Source organism: Meles meles, chromosome 18, assembly GCF_922984935.1.
Source record: "Meles meles chromosome 18, mMelMel3.1 paternal haplotype, whole genome shotgun sequence".
Taxonomy (NCBI): Eukaryota; Metazoa; Chordata; class Mammalia; order Carnivora; family Mustelidae; genus Meles; species Meles meles.
In genome coordinates, this window is record NC_060083.1 from 48,881,523 (window position 1) to 48,900,651 (window position 19,129).

The 19,129-nt window shown below is 33.7% G+C and overlaps 1 protein-coding gene across 5 annotated transcripts in view; it reads left to right on the plus strand.

The window, feature by feature from the left end:
- Positions 1–19,129, plus strand: part of TANC2 (tetratricopeptide repeat, ankyrin repeat and coiled-coil containing 2) — a 375,880-nt gene that overhangs the window by 46,333 nt on the left and 310,418 nt on the right. For all 5 annotated transcript variants that reach the window (XM_045983964.1, XM_045983965.1, XM_045983966.1 and 2 more), the window contains exon 2: positions 12,671–12,764. In XM_045983964.1, coding sequence (XP_045839920.1) covers positions 12,698–12,764 — 67 coding nt within the window. In that variant the 5' untranslated portion in view covers positions 12,671–12,697. The remainder of the gene's footprint in view (positions 1–12,670; positions 12,765–19,129) is intronic.

A 19,129-nucleotide genomic window follows, 5' to 3' on the forward strand; every position in this document is an offset into this window, starting at 1 on the left:
GTGCTCATCAAGATAAGCGTACTTTTAATTCCCTTCACTTAAGTAATAATACATTTATTTTAATAGGAGATGAAGGTGTGTGTTGTTGGGCTCAGATCTGTATGTTTGTTGGTAGATAGTTAAAGGAGTTCTTTCTGATAATTTTGAGGATACATATTTATTTTTCTTTGTGTTATGGGAGCCAAAACCATTGGCTGAGAGTGTTGGGGAGAAATGGAGAGCCAGACAGAGTTCAAGGAATTAACTAGAGAAAAACAGTAGATTGCTGAACAATGAAAAGGGTAAGTTGAAATTTGCAACCATGGATTTCTAGTTTATCAGTTACTAGTTACTAGTCTGTTTCTAGTTTATCAGTTACTAGTTACTGGTCTGGCTAGTAACACGACTCTGCAGTAGTGCTTAATGGGCTTGATAGAGAGAATCAGCTTGAATTTTGATTTTTGTCTGGTTGTGAAACCAGAGCAAAGAGGCTAAGGAGTTTGGGATTTTGGTGGGAGAGTGATTGAAATGACAGATCCAGTATTCTCATTGGGCGATATAGAACTAAAGATCACAGGGGACTGATTCCTAGGACTCAAAAGCCTTCATTTAATATTGCCGTATTTGTTGAAACGACTTCCTAAAATCTGGGGGAAAAAGTTCTATGCATATTTTCTTGTGCTCTTGCATGCCACATTTTCATGTATGTTACCATCTTTTTCTTTGGTGATCTAACTAGAAAACGTTAACATTGTATATAGGTTGACAGAAAGATTTGAGGCTAAGTTTTAGATTTCTGTATGCCTTACACACCTAAGGCACACCCCAATGCTGTTGTTAGGTGGTGTTACGGGAACTCTTTAGATATGGTATAAATTTTCTTTTAGGATTTTATTTATTTGAGAGAAAGAGCAAGCACAAGTGGAGATGGGGGTGTGTACAGAAGGACAAGCAGACTCCCTGCTGAGCATGGAGCCCATCATATATTTAGTGGCTTAAAACAACACACAGCTGTATTATATTTCTTATAGTTCTGGAGATAAGAAGGTTGAAATGGATCAGTTATGGGCTAAAACCAAGGTTTCAGCATATTTGTGCTCCTTCTGGAGGCACTACCAGAGACTCTTTTCCTTATCTTTTCCAGTGTCTGGTAGCCACCTAAATTTTTTGGCTTAGGGCTACACCACTCTGACCTCTCTTCTGTCATAACATTTTCTGAGATGTTTCTGCAGTCTTTTCCTGTTTTAAGGACTTGTGTGATTACATTGGGCTCCTCTAGGTAAAATCTAGGATAATCTCCCTTTATTAAATTCTTTAACTTAATCACATCTACAGAGTCCCTTTTGCCATATAAGGTAATAAGTCCTAGAGATTAGAATTTGGATAACATGGGAGGTGCTTTATTGACTTTGTTCTTTTTTGAGAATGTTTTGGCTCTTCTGGCTCCCTTGCGTTTCCATATGAATTCTAGGATTGACTTCTCAATTTCTGCGAAAAGGTACCTGGGATTTTCTGAGGTTACTGCATTGAATCTATAGATCAGTTTGAGGAATATTGCTGTCTGAACAATATAAGGCTTTCTAATCCATGAACAGGAGGTGTCTTTCCATTTATATAATTAGATCTTTTTAAAAGTTTTTTCAGTGATGCTTTGTAGTTTTCAGTGTACAAGTCTTGTGCTTTTTTTTTTCTCACTTTATTCCTAAAAAAAATTTTTTTTTTTAAAGATTTTATTTATTTATTTGACAGACAGAGATCACAAGCAGGCAGAGGGGCAGGCACAGAGAGAGAGGAGGAAGCAGGCTGTCCGCAGAGCAGAGAGCCCAATGCGGGGCTCAATCCCAGAACTCTGGGATCATGACCTGAGCCGAAGGCAGAGGCTTTAACCCACTGAGCTACCCAGCATCCCTATTACTAAATTTTTAAATGTTCTATTTGATGCTATCACGAATGGAATTGTTTTCTTGATTTCATTTTTGGATTGTTCATTAGTATAGAAATAAAACTGATTTTTGTGTCCTGCAGCTTTGTTGAATTCTTTTATTAGCTCTACTAGTTTTTAGTGAATTCTTTAGACATATATAAGGTCAAGTAATCTGTGAATATAGACAGATTTACTTCTTCCTTTCCTGTTCAGATCCTTCTCTTTCTTTTTCTTGCCTAATTGCCCTGGCTAGAACTTTTCTAACAATGTTGATTGGAAGTGTTAAGAGCAGACATCCTCCTTGTCTTAGGGGACAGTAGTGTCTTTGAGCTTTCAGGATGATGTTAGCTGTAGGTTTTTCATAGATGCCCTTTACCAAATTGAGGAAGTTTCCTTCTGTTCCAAGTTTTGGGTGGTTTTGTCATGGAAGAGTATAGTTTTTTGTGTCAAATGCTTTTTCTTTTCTGTTGAGGTTATTATTAGGGTTTTGCCCTTTGTTAGTATGGTGAATTACATTGATTGGTTTTTCAGTAGATTGATGGTTCATTTCTGTGAATGAAATTTATAAATTAATAAATTTCTAGAATTTACTCATCGATTATTGAGTGTGAAAAAATTCATCTGTGATATGGTGATCTGAAGACTCATAGTCTGAGACTTACATTACACAATCAGTTTCACCTTCATCAGTGTTTAGAGTGCTGTTGTCTATCTTTTTTGCATTCATCTTCTCATCTAATAATTGTAAAACATCTTCCTTTAACAGTATTCTTCTCTTTGACATTTTTGGCAGAAAACGAAAATTTCTGTATTCTCAAATATGTTCTGTGAGAGCTTTAAAAAAAAAGAAAGAAAAAGTCTACAAAACTGGTGTTGCCAAACTTATATCTTGTTGAAAGTTGATGCAACACTTTTCAGCAAAGTGATAAGAAAACCAAAGGAGGATGTAATAGTGATAATTTATTTCATTGTTGAGTCATTCTTTTAGAAAATTCCAGCAAGGGGATGCCTGGGTGGCTCAATTGGTTAAGTGTCTGCCTTTGGCTCAGGTCATGATCCCAGAGTCCTGGGATGGAGTCCCACATCAGGCTTCTTGCTCAGCAGGGAGCCTGCTTCTCCCTCTGCTTGTGTGCTCTCACTCACGTGCTCTCTCTCTCTCACACAAAAAACAAAATACTAAGAAAATTCCAGCATGTCTTTTTTTTTTTTTAAGAAGTCTTAGGATTTTTTTTTTTAAAGATTTTATTTATTTTTATTTATTTGACAGAGAGAGATCACAAGTAGGCAGAGAGGCAGAGAGAGGAAGGGAAGCAGGCTCCCTGCTGAGCAGAGAGCCCGATGTGGGACTCGATCCCAGGACCCCGAGATCATGACCTGGGCCGAAGGCAGCGGCTTAAACCACTGAGCCACCCAGGCGCCCAGGATTTTTTTTTTTTAAAGATTTTATTTTTCAACTTAAGAGAGAGAAAGAGAGCAAGGGAGGAGCAGAGGGGAAGTGACAAGCAGATTCCCGGCTGAGCTTGGAGCCTGACATTGGACTCTATCCCACAATCCTGATATCATGACCTGAGCTGAAATCAAGATTCAGATGCCCAGTCAACTGAGCCAGCCATGTGCCCCCAGCATGTTTCTATTTTCTTTTTTCCCCTATCTTTTATTTTTTTTTAAAGATTTAATTAAGTAATATATTTATTTCAGGCATGAGCAGAGGGAGGAGCAGAGGGTGAGGGAGAGAGAGAATCTCAAGCAGACCCTGTGCTGAGTGTGGAACCTGATGTGGGACACAGTCTTATGACCCTGAGAGACCTGAGGCAAAATGGAGGATTGGATACCTAACTGACTGAGCCACCCAAGAGCCCCATTTTTTCCTATCTTTTAAAGTGAATATACATTATAAAATAATAAAGCAATCTTTTTCCTCAACACCATTCTAATTCCTATTATTTTACCTGGCTATTTCATGTTGTTTCTTAGGCAGCATAGCCTGCAGGGGCTCAGATGATGCTAGTACTTGTGTTTGGGCAGGAGTTGCAAACTGGGGACATACTGGCCTATGATATAAAGATCCAGAACCTTGCATGAATTGAGAACTCACTCAGTTGTAAATCTGTCTGGACAGTCTACATGTGATAAAATATTTGGTTGAGTTTCAATTTAGAAGTTAGGCCACTTTCCCTAATGGGGAGGAAGACTGGGGAGGGTGTTGATATATATATATACATGTAAGAAATTATGCTATCTTTTAGATATTTTTAAAATATGTATTTTTAAATTTAAGGATATGTACTTAATTGCTTATTATCTCTTTCACTAAAACCATGTATTATAAAATGTTACCACTGTTTTTTACAATTTCCATCACGTCTGCCTCATTAACCAGTGCGTCCTTTCATATAGTGTTTAAAATTTTCTTTGAAATTTTGTAAATGTGTGTATGTGTGTTTTGTTGCCTTACAAAATTTCTCTGAAGGGAAGCTCCAGATTGATAAATGGTGCAGAATGGGTAGCATTTACCTTAAAGGTACGTAGCTTACTTTTTGTAGTTACACCAACAGGTTGTTTTCAAGGGGACTTTAAAAGCAATATTCAGATTAGTATTGTAGAGAAAATCGTAAAAGGAGATTTTGTTGGTTGCCTGGGTAAGGAAAGATTCTTAATCCATCATTTGTATCATTATGCATTCTTGTTTTTGTAATTAGAATTCTACAGACAATATTTTACTTTATTACTTTTCCTTATTTTTTATTTTCTTACTATTTGAAACATTCTCTTCAGATCCTATAGAACTTTAAAAGCACTTCAGTGGTATTGTTTATCCATTAAGCATAGTTCTAATGTCAAGAAACTTGTTTCTAGAATTGGAAAACAAAAAAAGAAAACTAAGCCAGTCTATCACAAAACCAACAATGAAAATTAAAATATCATCAAACACTCAAAATGGAAAAGGATATAGAAAAAATACATATATTTTTAAAAAGCCAGCTTGTACGATAAAAAAGCTCCTGTGTGGAAAAGTTAAGGGGAATACTGTGATTATTTAGCCTGAATAGTGCAGAAGTGCTTAACCGTTAATTTGATTTCATCATTGTTACATAAACATTTTTATGAAGGGAGATATTGTGCTCCTGTTTTGAATAAAAAAGTAAGAAAAGGTCTTTATACAGGAGGGATGAACACTGAAAATGAAAATCGATTGTCCACTAATAAAATAGCTTGAGAGTATATTCAGTAATATATTGAGTGTCCAGCCTTGGTGGACCATTTAGAGGAGAATAGTCAATACTTTCCTTCAGTGGTTTAAACCAGGTGTCACAAACATGAAAGCTTAGGGGCCATGTAGATAACAAAACATTTGAATCAGTTAATTATAAGACAATTAGAAATGACTGGGGGCCCGTGAATGGCTTGTTTGTTATCCTTCTGCCAGAGATTTTTCATTTGCTAGGAATTTATTTGATGATTTCTCCTGAGAGAGATACTATTTTTAAATTTGGACATATAATTTGGAAAAGTAAGATGAAATTTAGCCATATATTACTATCATAAATCCAATTAGATGGAACTGCCATTTCCCACTTAGCTTCAATTTTGTGGAGTTTCTGTACTAATATTTTATTACAATAAATTTTCGGGTGATGTGTTAACTTGAATAAGAAAGTCATTTTATCAAAGTGTAATATGAGATGGATAATTACTTTTAAATAAGTATTTTATGTTTCATTTCATTCTTCACACTTCAGTCAATTTTTATAAAATATTTTAGGACTAGCAAAGAAAAACCTCTATACTTCAAAAAGTGATCATTGTAATTATTTTATTGCATTTGTATGCACAGAAAATCTTATATGTAAGAAAATAGTTATTATAAGATTTATTGTTTAAATGTTATGGTTTATTTCAAAACATGGAATATATTTCATATATATCATTGCATATGACACAATTTTTTCAAGTTTTCAAATTTAGTGATGTAAATACAAGACTTAGATTTTCTACTTCTCAGGTAGTCTCTTAAAGTAAATAGGGACCAAAAGAAACTAAGAATAGCTCTCAAGATGAATATATTTCTTAAATGTTTGAAATACTCTTTAGGATTCATCACCTTATTTATCTTCACTGATTAAAAGGTTAAGTTATTTGTTGGTGTTCACCTATTAGTGACCTTACTAAGCTGACTTATTCTAATAGTTTATAAATTCCTTTAGGTTTTCTAAGTATATAATTATATTGTGTGTGAAAGTAGCATTTTTATTTCTTCTTTTCCATTCTTTATATTCCATCTTCTTCCCTTTTTGTAAAGGCGTAGTCCTCTAGGATCATATTGGGTGTAAGTGGTGATAAGAAGTGGTCACATGATTCATTTCAGGTAGAATATTTTTATTCATTTACCATTAAGTATGATGTTTACTATGAGTTTTAAAAAAGATATGCTTCTGTAGTATTAAGGAACTTATCTTATTTCTAGTTTGATAGAAGGTTTTTAGATCATGGATAAGTAAGTGTTGAATTTCATCAATTACTTTTGCTTCATCTATTGAAAATATTTCTTTCTCTTGTTAATGTGGTTTAAGTTGTATTGATTTCTGTATGTTCAATCATTTTTGTATTTCTGGATTAAACCCACAGTGGGTCCTGATCAGTGTATTGGTAGATTTTATTTTCCCAATATTTTGTTTAGGGTTTTTGCATCTGTGTCAAAAGAGAGGTTTGTAATTTCTTTCTTGTAAATTATTTTACATTAATAACCATATAATTTTTGTTATCAAGCTTATGATATCTTTGGAAAACAAGTTTGGAAGTAATCCCTATTTTTACTGTCTGGAACAATTTGTGTTAGATTGGTATTATTTCTTATTAAATGCTGGTAGAATGCATTGTTGAATGATCTAGACAGAGTTTCCTCTGTGGGAGTGTGTTTTTAACATACATAGAAACTTTCAAATATATAGAAAATTTAACATGATTTTACAGTTAACACATGTATACTCACTACTTAAAATCTACTGTTAACATTTTGCTATAATTGCTGTATTACATTATCTGCGTTACCATTGTTCCTCCATCCATTCATCATTTCATCTTATTTTTTGATGCATTTCAAAGGAATTAGAGACATACAAGGCTTTCTTCTAAATATTTAAGCATGAATGTAATTAAGTAGAGTTCAATGTTTAGTCTTTTCTTTTGAGGTAAAATATATGTGCAGTATGATTCATAAGTCTGATGTGAACATTTGCTGAATTTTGACAATTCCTACATTTGTGTATTCCAGGCATCTTCAAGATACAGAATTTACCATCATCTTAGAAAGTTTTCTTGTGCCTTTTCTCAGTTAATCCTCAAATTTACCCCCAAGAGACAACCATTATTCTGATTTTTTTCTACCATTGATTACTGCATACGCTTTTATGTCAAGTTCTTTTATTCAGCATATTTTAATTTTGAAATTTATCTATGTTGTTATGTACAAATATATGAATAGTTCATAGCTTTTTAATGCTGAGTAGTATCCTACTATATGAAAATCCCAAAGACCCCCATTTTCCTATTGATGAACACCTGGGCTACTTTGGGCTGTTACGAATAAAGTTGATATGAAAATTGTTATAATAGTCTTTTTATGCACATGTTTTAATTCCTCCTGAGTATATATGTAATGTAAGGAGTCGTATGTTAGGAATATGCTTTGTTTTGTAATAAACTGCTAGACTTCTGCCTAAAGGAATTGTACTATTCAATTCCTGAAACAGTATATTAAGAGTTTCAGTTGCTCTTCATCCTTGTCAATATTTGATATTATCAGTCTTTCAAAAGTTTGCTTTTCTGATGGATCATAGTGGTAGCTCATTGTAATTTGTATTTTCCCAGTGACAGATCTTGTTAATCTCTTTCAATATGTGTGTTGGCCACTCAAATACTTTTATAAAAAGTGTCTGTTCAAATCTTTAACCCATTAAAAAATGTGATTGTCTCTTTGTTGGGTTGTAGGTGGTGTTCTTTATATATCTTGGATATTAGTTCTGTTAGATACATGTTTTGTGAATAATTTCTCCCAGTTTGTGACTTGCCTATTCATTTTGGTGTTGTTATTTTTTATGAGCAGATGTTTTAAAAAATTTTAATAAAGGCCAAATACATACTTTTTTCTTTTATGGTTATTACTTTCTGCATTCTAAGAAAGCTTTGCCTATCGCTGAATAATAAGGATATTCTTTTGTGTTTTCTTCTAAAAGCTTTATGATTTTAGCATTCATGTGTTTGATGCTTGATTTATTTTGAATTAATTTTCATGTATAGTGTGAAGCACAAATCAAGGATAATTTTTTTAAAAAGTGGATATCTATTTGTTCCACCACCACTTGTTGAAAAGACTTCTTTTTACTCATTAATGACTTCGTCCAAAAAAATGGCCATATAAGTGTAGGTCTTTTTCTGGACTGCATATTCAGTGTTGTTGATCCGCTTGATGATACTTATGAGAGTACCATACTGTCGTGATTTCTGGAGCTGTAGAGTAAGTCTTGAATTCAGGTCATATAAATGTTCCAGCTTTGTTGTTAGTTTCCAAGATTGCTTTGGATGTTCTTGGCTCTTTGTATTACCATGGGCGTTTAAGAATGAGCTGCTCAATTTCTTTTTTTTTTTTTTTCAAGATTTTATTTATTTATTTGACAGACAAAGATCACAAGTAGGCAGAGAGGCAGGCAGGTTGAGGGGGGAGCAGGCTCCCTGCAGAGCAGAGAGCATGATGTGGGGCTCGATCCCAGGATCCTGGGATCATGATCTGAGCTGAAGGCAGAGTCTCTAATCCGCTGAGCCACCCAGGTGCCCTGAGGTGCTCAATTTCTTTTTTTTTTTTTTTTTTTTAAGATTTTATTTATTTATTTGACACTGAGAGAGAGAGATCACAAGTGAGAGGCAGGCAGAGAGGGGGGAAGCAGGCTCCCTGTTGAGCAGAGAGCCCAGTGCGGGGCTCGATCCCAAGACCCTGAGATCATGACTTGAGCGGAAGGCAGAGGCTTAACCCACTGAGCCACCTAGGTGCCCCGAGGTGCTCAATTTCTTAAAAAAAAAAAAAAAAAAAAAAAAAAAAGCCTGCTGGAATTTGAGGTTTCGTTGTCTCTTTAGGGCATTATAGGGAGAATCAACATTTTGGCAATATTGAACTTTCCACTCTATGAATGTGGTCTATCTCTACTTAAGTTTTCTTTAATTTTTTTTTTTAAAGATTTTATTTATTTGGCAGAGAGAGAGATCACAAGTAGGCAGAGAGGCAGGCAGAGAGAGAGGAGAAGCAGGCCCTGCTGAGCAGATAGCCGGACACAGGGCTCAATCCCAGGACCCTGAGATCATGACCCGGGTCAAAGGCAGAGGCCTAATCCACTGAGCCACCCAGACGCCCCTTCTTTAATTTTTTTAAGCAACCTTTTGTACTTTTCAGTGTCTTTTATTAAGGATTTTTGAATCTATGTTCATGAGGTTTGTGGTCTGTAATTTTCTTATAATTTCTGTTGGGTTTTGGAATTAAGATCATGCTGCTTTCATAATATATGTTTGGAAGTATTCCTTCTATTTTCTTTTTTTTTAATTTAATTTTTTTTTTAAAGAGTATTTATTTACTTATTTGACAGACAGAGGCCACAAGTAGGCAGAGAGGCAGGCAGAGATAGAGAGAGAGGGAAGCAGGCTCCCTGCTGAGCAGAGAGCCCGACTGGGGGCCTGATCCGAGGAACCTGGGATCATGACCTGAGCGGACGACAGAGGCTTTAACCCACTGAGCCACCCAGGCGCCCCATTCCTTCTATTTTCTTAAGGAAACTGTATAAAATTGGTATTGTTTGTACCTTAAATGTTTGGTAGACTTCACCAGTGAAATAATCTGGCCCTGTAGTTTTCTTTCTGGGAGGAGTTTTGATAAATTCAGTTTCTTTAATAGAAATAGGGTTATTTCAAATTTTCTGCTCAATTTTGTGTCAGTTTTGGTAAGTTGTATTTTTCAAAGTTCGTTTTATGTAAAACAGTAAATTTTGTGTAAAGTTGTTATAGTATCTTCTTATTTAAAACAGCCTTTAATATCTGAAATGGTGTCCCCTATTCCTTTCTGATATTGGCAATTTCTCTCTCTTTTTTTCTGATTAGCTTTGCTAGGGATTTATTAATTTTACTACTTTTCAGAAACCCAGTGGTTTTTTTAAATTGATTTTATCTGTTTGGGATTTGTTTTCTATTTCATTCATTTCTACTCTTTTTCTTTCCTTTTGCTTTCTTTGATTTGCTGTTTGTTTTTGAGCTATTTGAAATAGAAGCTTTGATACTGATTTCATCCCTCTCTTCTAATGCATTCCATATTCTCTATATTTATTTATAAGCTTTGTTTTAGTTTCATTCTCTATGTTTCCATCATTTATATTTTCATTATAATTTATTGCAGATATATTAAAATTTCCATTGTGATTTATGTACTTCTATTTTTTGACTCAGAAGTTATTTAGAAGTATGTCACTTAATTTTCAAGTAGTAGGGGAGTTTCTCAATTTTTAAAAATTGTTCATTTAGAGAATATGCTCTCAAAGTCTTAAGTCCTTTGAAATTTATTGGAACTTGCTTTATGATGCAGACTGGTTCATTTTGGCATGTATTTTGTGTACAGGTTGTATATTCTTTTTATTTGGAAGAACGTACTATGTATATTAAGTCTAGTTGGTTAATCTAGTTGGTTAATCTAGTTAGTCTACAGGTAGTTCAAATCTGTATCTTAGTAAAAATTTTTTTCATCTGCTTGGTCTTGTAGCTATTGACAAGGCTGTGTTTGTCTCCCATGTGATTATGGGTTTTCCATATCCTCTATTACTTTTGTATATTTTTGCTTTGTGTATTTTTAAGCTTTGTTATTGGGTCCATTCATACTTAGAAGTATGATATCTTTTTGTTGGTTTGACTTTTTAATTATTAGGAAACCTCTCTCTTTATCTTTAGTAGTGTTTATTGCCTTAAGTTGACTTTGATATTGGCATAGCTCTGACAGCTTCCTTTTAATTGTTCCTTTTTCTCATCATCTTCTATTTAATCTTTCTTTGAACATAAGTAGTCTTATAGTAGAGTTAAAATTTAACATGGTAACTATAATTTGAGTTTAAAGCTAACATCTTATTTATTGATGTGCACTATGCTTTTTTCTCTCACTTTTTACCTTCTTTGGTCTAATGAAATATTTTATTCTTTTTCTCACTTCAATTAACCTTTAATGGCTATTCTAGAAATTACTACATTAATTTTGAGTTATTGCAGTCTGATGGAGATTATTACTTCTGTCATTTTCTGCATAATACAGATATCTCAAAAAGTTTTAACTCCATTTATCCCAGTCCTGACTTTTTTTTGGTTATTGTTGTCACACGTTTTAAATCTACATATATTTTAAACTTAACAAGTTAGTAATGAAATTATTGGCTCTTCCTTTTTGCATTTCCATGCTTTTTTAATAGTATCATTTTCTTTCTGTTGGAAGAAATCCCTTTTAGTATTTCTTTTACTTATAAATTCTTATTATTTTTCTGAAATCACCTTTAATTCATTTTCATTTTCAAACATTTTAAAATTGTGAATAGATTTGACTGGCTTCTATTTTCTTTCAGAATTTTCAGGAAGTCATTCTATTCTCCTCTGCCATTCTTAATTTCTGTTGAAAGTTATTTCTGTCTTGATTGTTGCTTATTTAAATTTTTTATTTTTTTCTCTAGCTCTTTAAAGATGTGACTTTAGGTTAGGAAATTCTTCTTTGTTATTATTTCAAATATTGATTCTTTCTTGTTTTCTCTCTCCTTTCTTCTGGGATTTCAATGATGTGTATGGTAGAACCTTTCAGTGGATTCCATAGGCCTCTTATTCTCTTATGTTTTTCAACCTTTATTTCTCAGTGCTTTGGTTTGGATATTTTTTGTTAACCTCCATTTTAGTTTATGTTTATTCTGTTCCATCTGCTGGAGGCACCAAGTATTGACAACCCTTTTCGGAAATTTTGCTACAGAGAGTAATGATATTGGCAGTAATTGGACCATGTGGGAACAAAGAGAGGGACTTGCTTATTTGTTTTTAGTTAGGATATACTAGCATGTTTGTGTTATGATTGGAATGATTCAGTAGCGTGAAAAAAATTAAAGCTGTGTGAGAAGAAAAAGTAGATGGTTTTTGGCTAAAAGTCCTTGAAGAGGTGAGAGAGGACATAATCCAAAGCACAACTGGAAGAATTTTCCTTTGATAGAAGTGGGACAAAAGGAGGATAGGCACTCATTCGCGTATATCAGTGAATCAGTATATCTTTGCGGTGGAATTCTGGCTTGGTCAATGGAAAATATGTATCTGGTCTAAGTTTCTAGACTCTTATTAAATTTTGGATATATATGTGTATGTGTGTATGTATGTGTGTGTGTTGGGTGTATGGGAAAATTGTCCAAGAAAAGGAGAGTCAAATGAAAGGTTAAGCTGTATTTATAGCTACCTAATTCTTTATTTTATTTCTTTGTACCCTTCACGATATCTATCTTTATCTCTTAGGGCACTCAAAGTATTATAGTATATTTTTAAAGAAACACTAAAATGTTTAATTAAGTTAATTTAATTAAATGTTTTTGTCATATTGTTAAAATTTCTGTACTATATATTTAAACATAATTTAATTCCAGATAGTGCATTTAAAATTAATTATTAATAGTATTTTGAGTAGAAAATCCATTTTTCTAATGTATTTTCCCATATTTTCTTTTACAGTCTTGTGAGTAGTAGAATAGCACAACCATGTTTCGGAATAGTCTCAAGATGCTTCTTACTGGAGGGAAATCAAGTCGTAAAAACAGATCAAGTGGTAAGTGACTATGTTACACTTATTCTGTGTGATATTTTAGAAAGGGAAGTTCTTTTAGGGATCTGAATTGATGCTACAACTTTATGTTTATTTAATGGTTTGTTTAATTTAGAAAAAAAGAAAGTTTATATTCCTCTAGGCTGCCATACTCTTAAGTAAGAGTATGGAAAACTTTAATACTTACCAGGAACAGTCAGATAAAAGAAAGCTTGTGGAGGAAACATATTTATTTAAAATATATGACAGAGTAATTCTTTTGTGTACTACTTATTAAAAACTTTCTAGACCAAAATTTACTTAATGAATTAACATGTGATATTATTTCAGTCCTAGGCACTCTTTGGGGAAAGAGACTATAAAAATAGAAACTGTCCTTAGAGGGTTGTACAGAAAGTGAAATACAATGCAACTGAAATAAAATTCTGCAGTCATTAAAATAAAGTTTATTAAGGTTGGTTTAAGAATAAGGAAGTAATTCTTAGGCTTTTAAGGTAAAAACAAACAGAAATTAGATATATACTTTTTTGGAGAAACGTTGATGAGAGATGTACTAAATATTTGTTTTTTGCCAATGGGTTATAGATATTTATTATATTCTTTTAATCTTTTCAGTTTCCCAGTTTTTCTGCATTTTACAAGTTTTCTTTTTTGACAGTTTTTGAGATTTGCCTTATTTGGTGAATGTTTTGGATTCACCTGAAGATAATGTGGATTCTGCAGTTATTGGGCATAGTGTAGTTAATGGTGGTATTCATGTATTTTAGATCCTTATTTATTTTAAAGAAATTATTTACTGAGATATGATTAAATCTTATACTGTGATTATTGAATTGTCTGTTTCTCTTTCTTGTTCCTAACAGTTTTTGCTTTAAATATTTGGAAGCTATTTTATTAGATATATTGTCATTTAGAATTGCTCTGTCTTCCTGGTGAATTTGACTGTTTCACCATAATGAAATGTCCTCTTTATTTCTAATAATGTCTTTTGTTTGAAAGCTGACTTTGTCTAATATTACTGTAGCTATCCTTTCTCTTGATTAGTGTTTGCATAGTATGATTTGTTTTATTCTTTTACTTTCAGCATTTCTATATGGTTTTAATGTTAATAGGATACAGTTGAACTTTATTTTTTCAGACAAGTTTTTTCTCTTAAGGGAGATGTTGGTTAATCTGCATTAATTCAACAATGATCTTTTTGGTTTAAATACTTGTCCTGACTGATGTTCTTTCTCCTTTCTTGGTTTATTTTATATTGATCAAAACCGTTTTTTAATTATTCCATATCTCTTCCTTTTGACTTGGAAGTTATATATTCTTATAATTCTTTGTGTGGTTACCTTAAAGATTCGAGTATCTAAGTTTAATGTCATTGGTACTTTCACTTTCTTCTTGGACAATCAAGACCATTAGGTTCTTTTTACAAATAATTTTTTTTTAAAGAGTTTATTTATTTATTTGACACAGAGATCACAAGTAGGCAGAGAGGCAGACAGAGAGAGAGGAAAGGAAGCAGGCTGCCTGCTGGGCAGAGAGCCCGATGTGGGACTTGATCCCAGGACCCTGGGATTGTGACCTGAGCCAAAGGCAGAGGTTTTAACCCACTGAGCCACCCAGGTGCCCCCCATTAGGTTCTTTTTACCTGTGTGTGTTTTTTAAACTCCACAAGATATTAGTGTTGTTGTTTTATGTAGTCACCATTATTTAGGTTTACCTACGTATTTGATCGTTACTTTGATTTTCATTCCTTCCTTCATCCCTTACTTTCTTCTAGACAGGATAACCTTTTTATCTGGAGAAGATTCTCTATCATTTCCTTTCTGTGGTAAACTTACTTTTCTTTATGTGAAAACGTCCTTATTTTGTCTTTATTTTTTGTAGGATATTTTTGCTGGGAGTAGAATTCTAGGTTGGCAGTTATCTTCCTTCAGCACTTTCAGGTATAGTTCATTGTCTTCGCCACTTGAATTATTTCTGGTGAGAACTCAGTTGTTAGGCTAATTGCTGCCTCTTTAAAGGAGATCTGTCTTTTTCCTCCTTTTTTTTAGTTTTCTAGATTTATACTGATGTGCCTAGGGTGGTTTTCTTTTTTCTCCTTTTTTTTTTTTTTTTAATTATTAAAGTATGGTTGGCATACAGTGTTATATTAGTTTCAGGTATACAACATACCCATTGCTCACCATGATAATTGTAGTCACCATCTGTTGCCATAAAATTATTACAGTGTTACTAACTATATTCCCTATACTGTACTTTCTATCTCTGTGACTTATTTTATAACTGAAAGTATGTACCTCTTGATCTCCATTATCTTTTTTGCCTATCCCCCCAAACCCCTCCCTTTTGGCATCCACCAGTTGGTTCTCTGTATTTATGAATTTGTTTCTGTTTATTCTCCTTTTTTTTTTTTTTTAATTATTAAAGTATGGTTGGCATACAGTGTTATATTAGTTTCAGGTATACAACATACCCATTGCTCACCATGATAATTGTAGTCACCATCTGTTGCCATAAAATTATTACAGTGTTACTAACTATATTCCCTATACTGTACTTTCTATCTCTGTGACTTATTTTATAACTGAAAGTATGTACCTCTTGATCTCCATTATCTTTTTGCCTATCCCCCCAAACCCCTCCCTTTTGGCATCCACCAGTTGGTTCTCTGTATTTATGAATTTGTTTCTGTTTATTCTCCTTTTTTTTTTTTTTTAATTATTAAAGTATGGTTGGCATACAGTGTTATATTAGTTTCAGGTATACAACATACCCATTGCTCACCATGATAATTGTAGTCACCATCTGTTGCCATAAAATTATTACAGTGTTACTAACTATATTCCCTATACTGTACTTTCTATCTCTGTGACTTATTTTATAACTGAAAGTATGTACCTCTTGATCTCCATTATCTTTTTTGCCTATCCCCCCAAACCCCTCCCTTTTGGCATCCACCAGTTGGTTCTCTGTATTTATGAATTTGTTTCTGTTTATTTGGTTGATTGGTTTTTTTCTTCTAGATTCTACATATCAGTGAAAACAAATGTTACTTGTCTTTGTCTGACTCATTGCACTTATACCCTGTTCTGTCTTTTTTTTTTAATTTGTTTTTTTAAGATTTTTATTTATTTATTTGACACAGAGAGAGAGAGAACACAAGCAGGGGTAGTGGCAGAGGAAGAGGCTCCCCACTGAGCAGGGAGCCTGATGTGGAGCTCCATCCCAGGACCCCGGGATCATGACCTGTGCAGAAGGCAAATGCTTAACAACTGCACCACCCAGGCGATCCTTTTAGTGTGTATTTCTTAAGGACAGGGAAATTCTTTTACATAATCACAGTATAGTTATCAATCTCAAACAGTTTAACATTAATAGAATGCTTTTATCTAATCTACCATTTTCCAAATTTTGATAGTTTACGCAGTAATTTCCTTTGTAGAATTTTCCCCCTTATTTCCAAGATCTAATCAGGATAAGGCATTGCATGACTTGTCATGTCTTTTTACTCTCATTCAATTTGAAATAGTTTCTCTGCCTTTTTGGACAGTTTTGAAGAATAAAAGCTCTCTGTCCTTTTGAAAATAAGCAGAATGCCCCTAATTTTGTGTTTGATTTTTTTCTTTTTTAAATGATTAGATGAAGGGTATGTATCTCTGGTCTGAATGTTACTTAAATGCATTTTTCCCCCCTTGGGGCATCATAGCCAGAAACATACAATGACTCTCTGTCATTCATTAGTGATTTTGATGACCAAATCAAGGTATTCTCCGTGTTTTTCTATTATATAGACACTGATTTTCCCCTGAAAAACAGTTGGCAGGTGGACACCATTTTATTTATGGTTTCCTATTCTTTGTCAGTATTCTCAATCCTGTCTCTCGCCAAGCAAGGAGACTGATGTGGGGCTTGATCCCAGGACTCTGGGATCATGACCTGAGCCAAAGGCAGATGCTTAGCCTACTGAACCACACAGGTACCTGTTGATTAAATTTAGATTGAAAGAAAAGTTGCAAAGATAGTACAGACAATTCTCATATACCTCTTACCCACTTTTATGTCGTTACATCTTATTTATTTATTTATTTATTAAAAATTTTTTTTAAAGATTTTATTTATTTATTTGACAGAGAGAGATCACAAGTAGACAGAGAGGCAGACAGAGAGAGAGAGAGGGAAGCAGGCTCCCCGCTGAGCAGAGAGCCTGATGCGGGACTCGATCCCAAGACCCTGAGATCATGACCTGAGCCGAAGGCAGTGGCTTAACCCACTGAGCCACCCAGGCGCCTGTTACATCTTATTTATTATGGTCCATTTGTCTAAACTAAGAAACCAGTGTTGGTACAGTATTGTTTACTAAACTCCAGATTTTTATTTGGATTTCATTAGTTTTTCCATTCATGTCCTCATTCTGCTTCAGAATCCAATCCAGAGAACTACATTGCATTATTCTGTCTCCCCAGATAGACTGAGTTGGGCAGAAGACAATAATTGACATCATTCCAATGGTCACTTTTCGATCTCTCTCTCTCTCTCTCTCTCACACACACACACACACACACACACACTAATATATGTCAGATATCCAAACTGCCTCCACATTTGACATTTAAAGAAATGGTTTGTCCAAAATTTGTTTTGTGGCCTAGAACCATGATTTTCTTAGATACCTTTAGCTGTTCACTTTTGACAGCAGCACCAGCATTTTCTCTTACTTCACAACTTCATATAACTAATAGAAATCAATAAAGCCATAATAGGATACAGTTGTGGATAGTCTTTGCCCTGAGTACTGGATAAGTAACTTATGCATACATACTATCCTTATTAAAGGTAGGCATTATATTTTCACTTCAGCAAAATTACAAATTATTATATGTGAGCCTTCTGAGTAGTACTGCTCTAGTAGAGATGTTGTTAAATTCATACATGTCAAGGTTCTACTGTATTATTGAAGCTAATTCCTTTGATTTACTAGGTATTTAATTATGTCAATAATGATTTTGGGGGTCTTATTTTAGTATTCTTCTCCATGGTTTTTCATGTAAAATGTTTATAATTTAGAGTAGTTATGTTAGAGTAGTTGTAAAAATAGTGCTTTGTATTCTGTATGAAAAGAACCCTGTTTGTAGAGAAGCAGTACTTTTCTTCAAATGTACTCCAAGGCAAGAGATTCTAGGGCAAGAATAAATGTTATAATTTTTTTAAAAAGTATGCTTATGGAATGACTTCATTAGTGTTTTCATCATTACCTTTTTCTTTAGTTGTTAATGAATAATTGGGTGGACTTTATTCTTTATATTAACTTTTGTTCATAGCTTATATTAAGGATTAATAAGGTGAGATTTCTCATAGGCATAATTATTTGGGTATTAGGAGACCAACTTAGTATTAGTTTAAAAAGAATTTGTAATAAAGAGAAGTTGTTACAATTTGTCTTTTATTTTTTTAAAGATTTTGTTTATTTGACAGAAAGAGACATAGCAAGAGAGGGAACACAAGCAGGGGGAGTGGGAGAGGGAGAAGCAGGCTCGATGCGGAGCCCGATGCGGGACTTGGATCCTAGGACCCTGTGATCACGACCAGAGCCGAAGGCAGATGCTTAATGACTGTGCCACCCAGGCACCCCATAATTTGTCTTTTAAATAGTAGATCTGAACTTTTGTGTAGGCCACTGGACAAATATTTCATAGAAATAGATTTTATATCATATAATAACATGAATTTTCTCAGGCAGTGTTTTCCCCCTAAGGACATGTGAATATCAGCTTTGAATTGTATAACTTAATTCATATCTTCCATGTAAAATTGTTCTTGATGCATATAGGACTAGGTGCTCCTAAGTTTTTATGAAAAAACAAACAAACAATTGTATGAATCTCCTGAATTATGAGTTATAAAGGAAATATATATGTGTTTCTATTCTATTTAAAGGTTGTATGTTTATATAGATCTTTTCTTAACTTTATTTTAACCTTATTACTTAAAGTCATTCAAGTAATTAGTAGAAGTTAAAATATGCTTCTTTGATATATGTAAATACTTTTACTTAGTATCACTGTAATGGTAAACCATCATTCAAGTATGAGCAGAAAAAATAACTGCTAATTTCAGATATTCACGGACTCAGAAAGTATAGTACCCCAAGTATAACAAAGCTATTGGGAGAAAAAAACTTGAGGCTGTCTCCCAACAAAGTAAAAAAAAAAAAAAGGCAGGAGTATAGAAAGAAAAGTAAGACAAAGTAAGTGAGTAAAGCTTATAGTTAAATACAAATAATCACCAAGGGTGCCTGGGTGGCTCAGTTGGTTAGAGTTTGCCTTTGGCTCAGGTCATGATCTCCAGGTCCTGGGTTGGAGTCCCGCATTGGG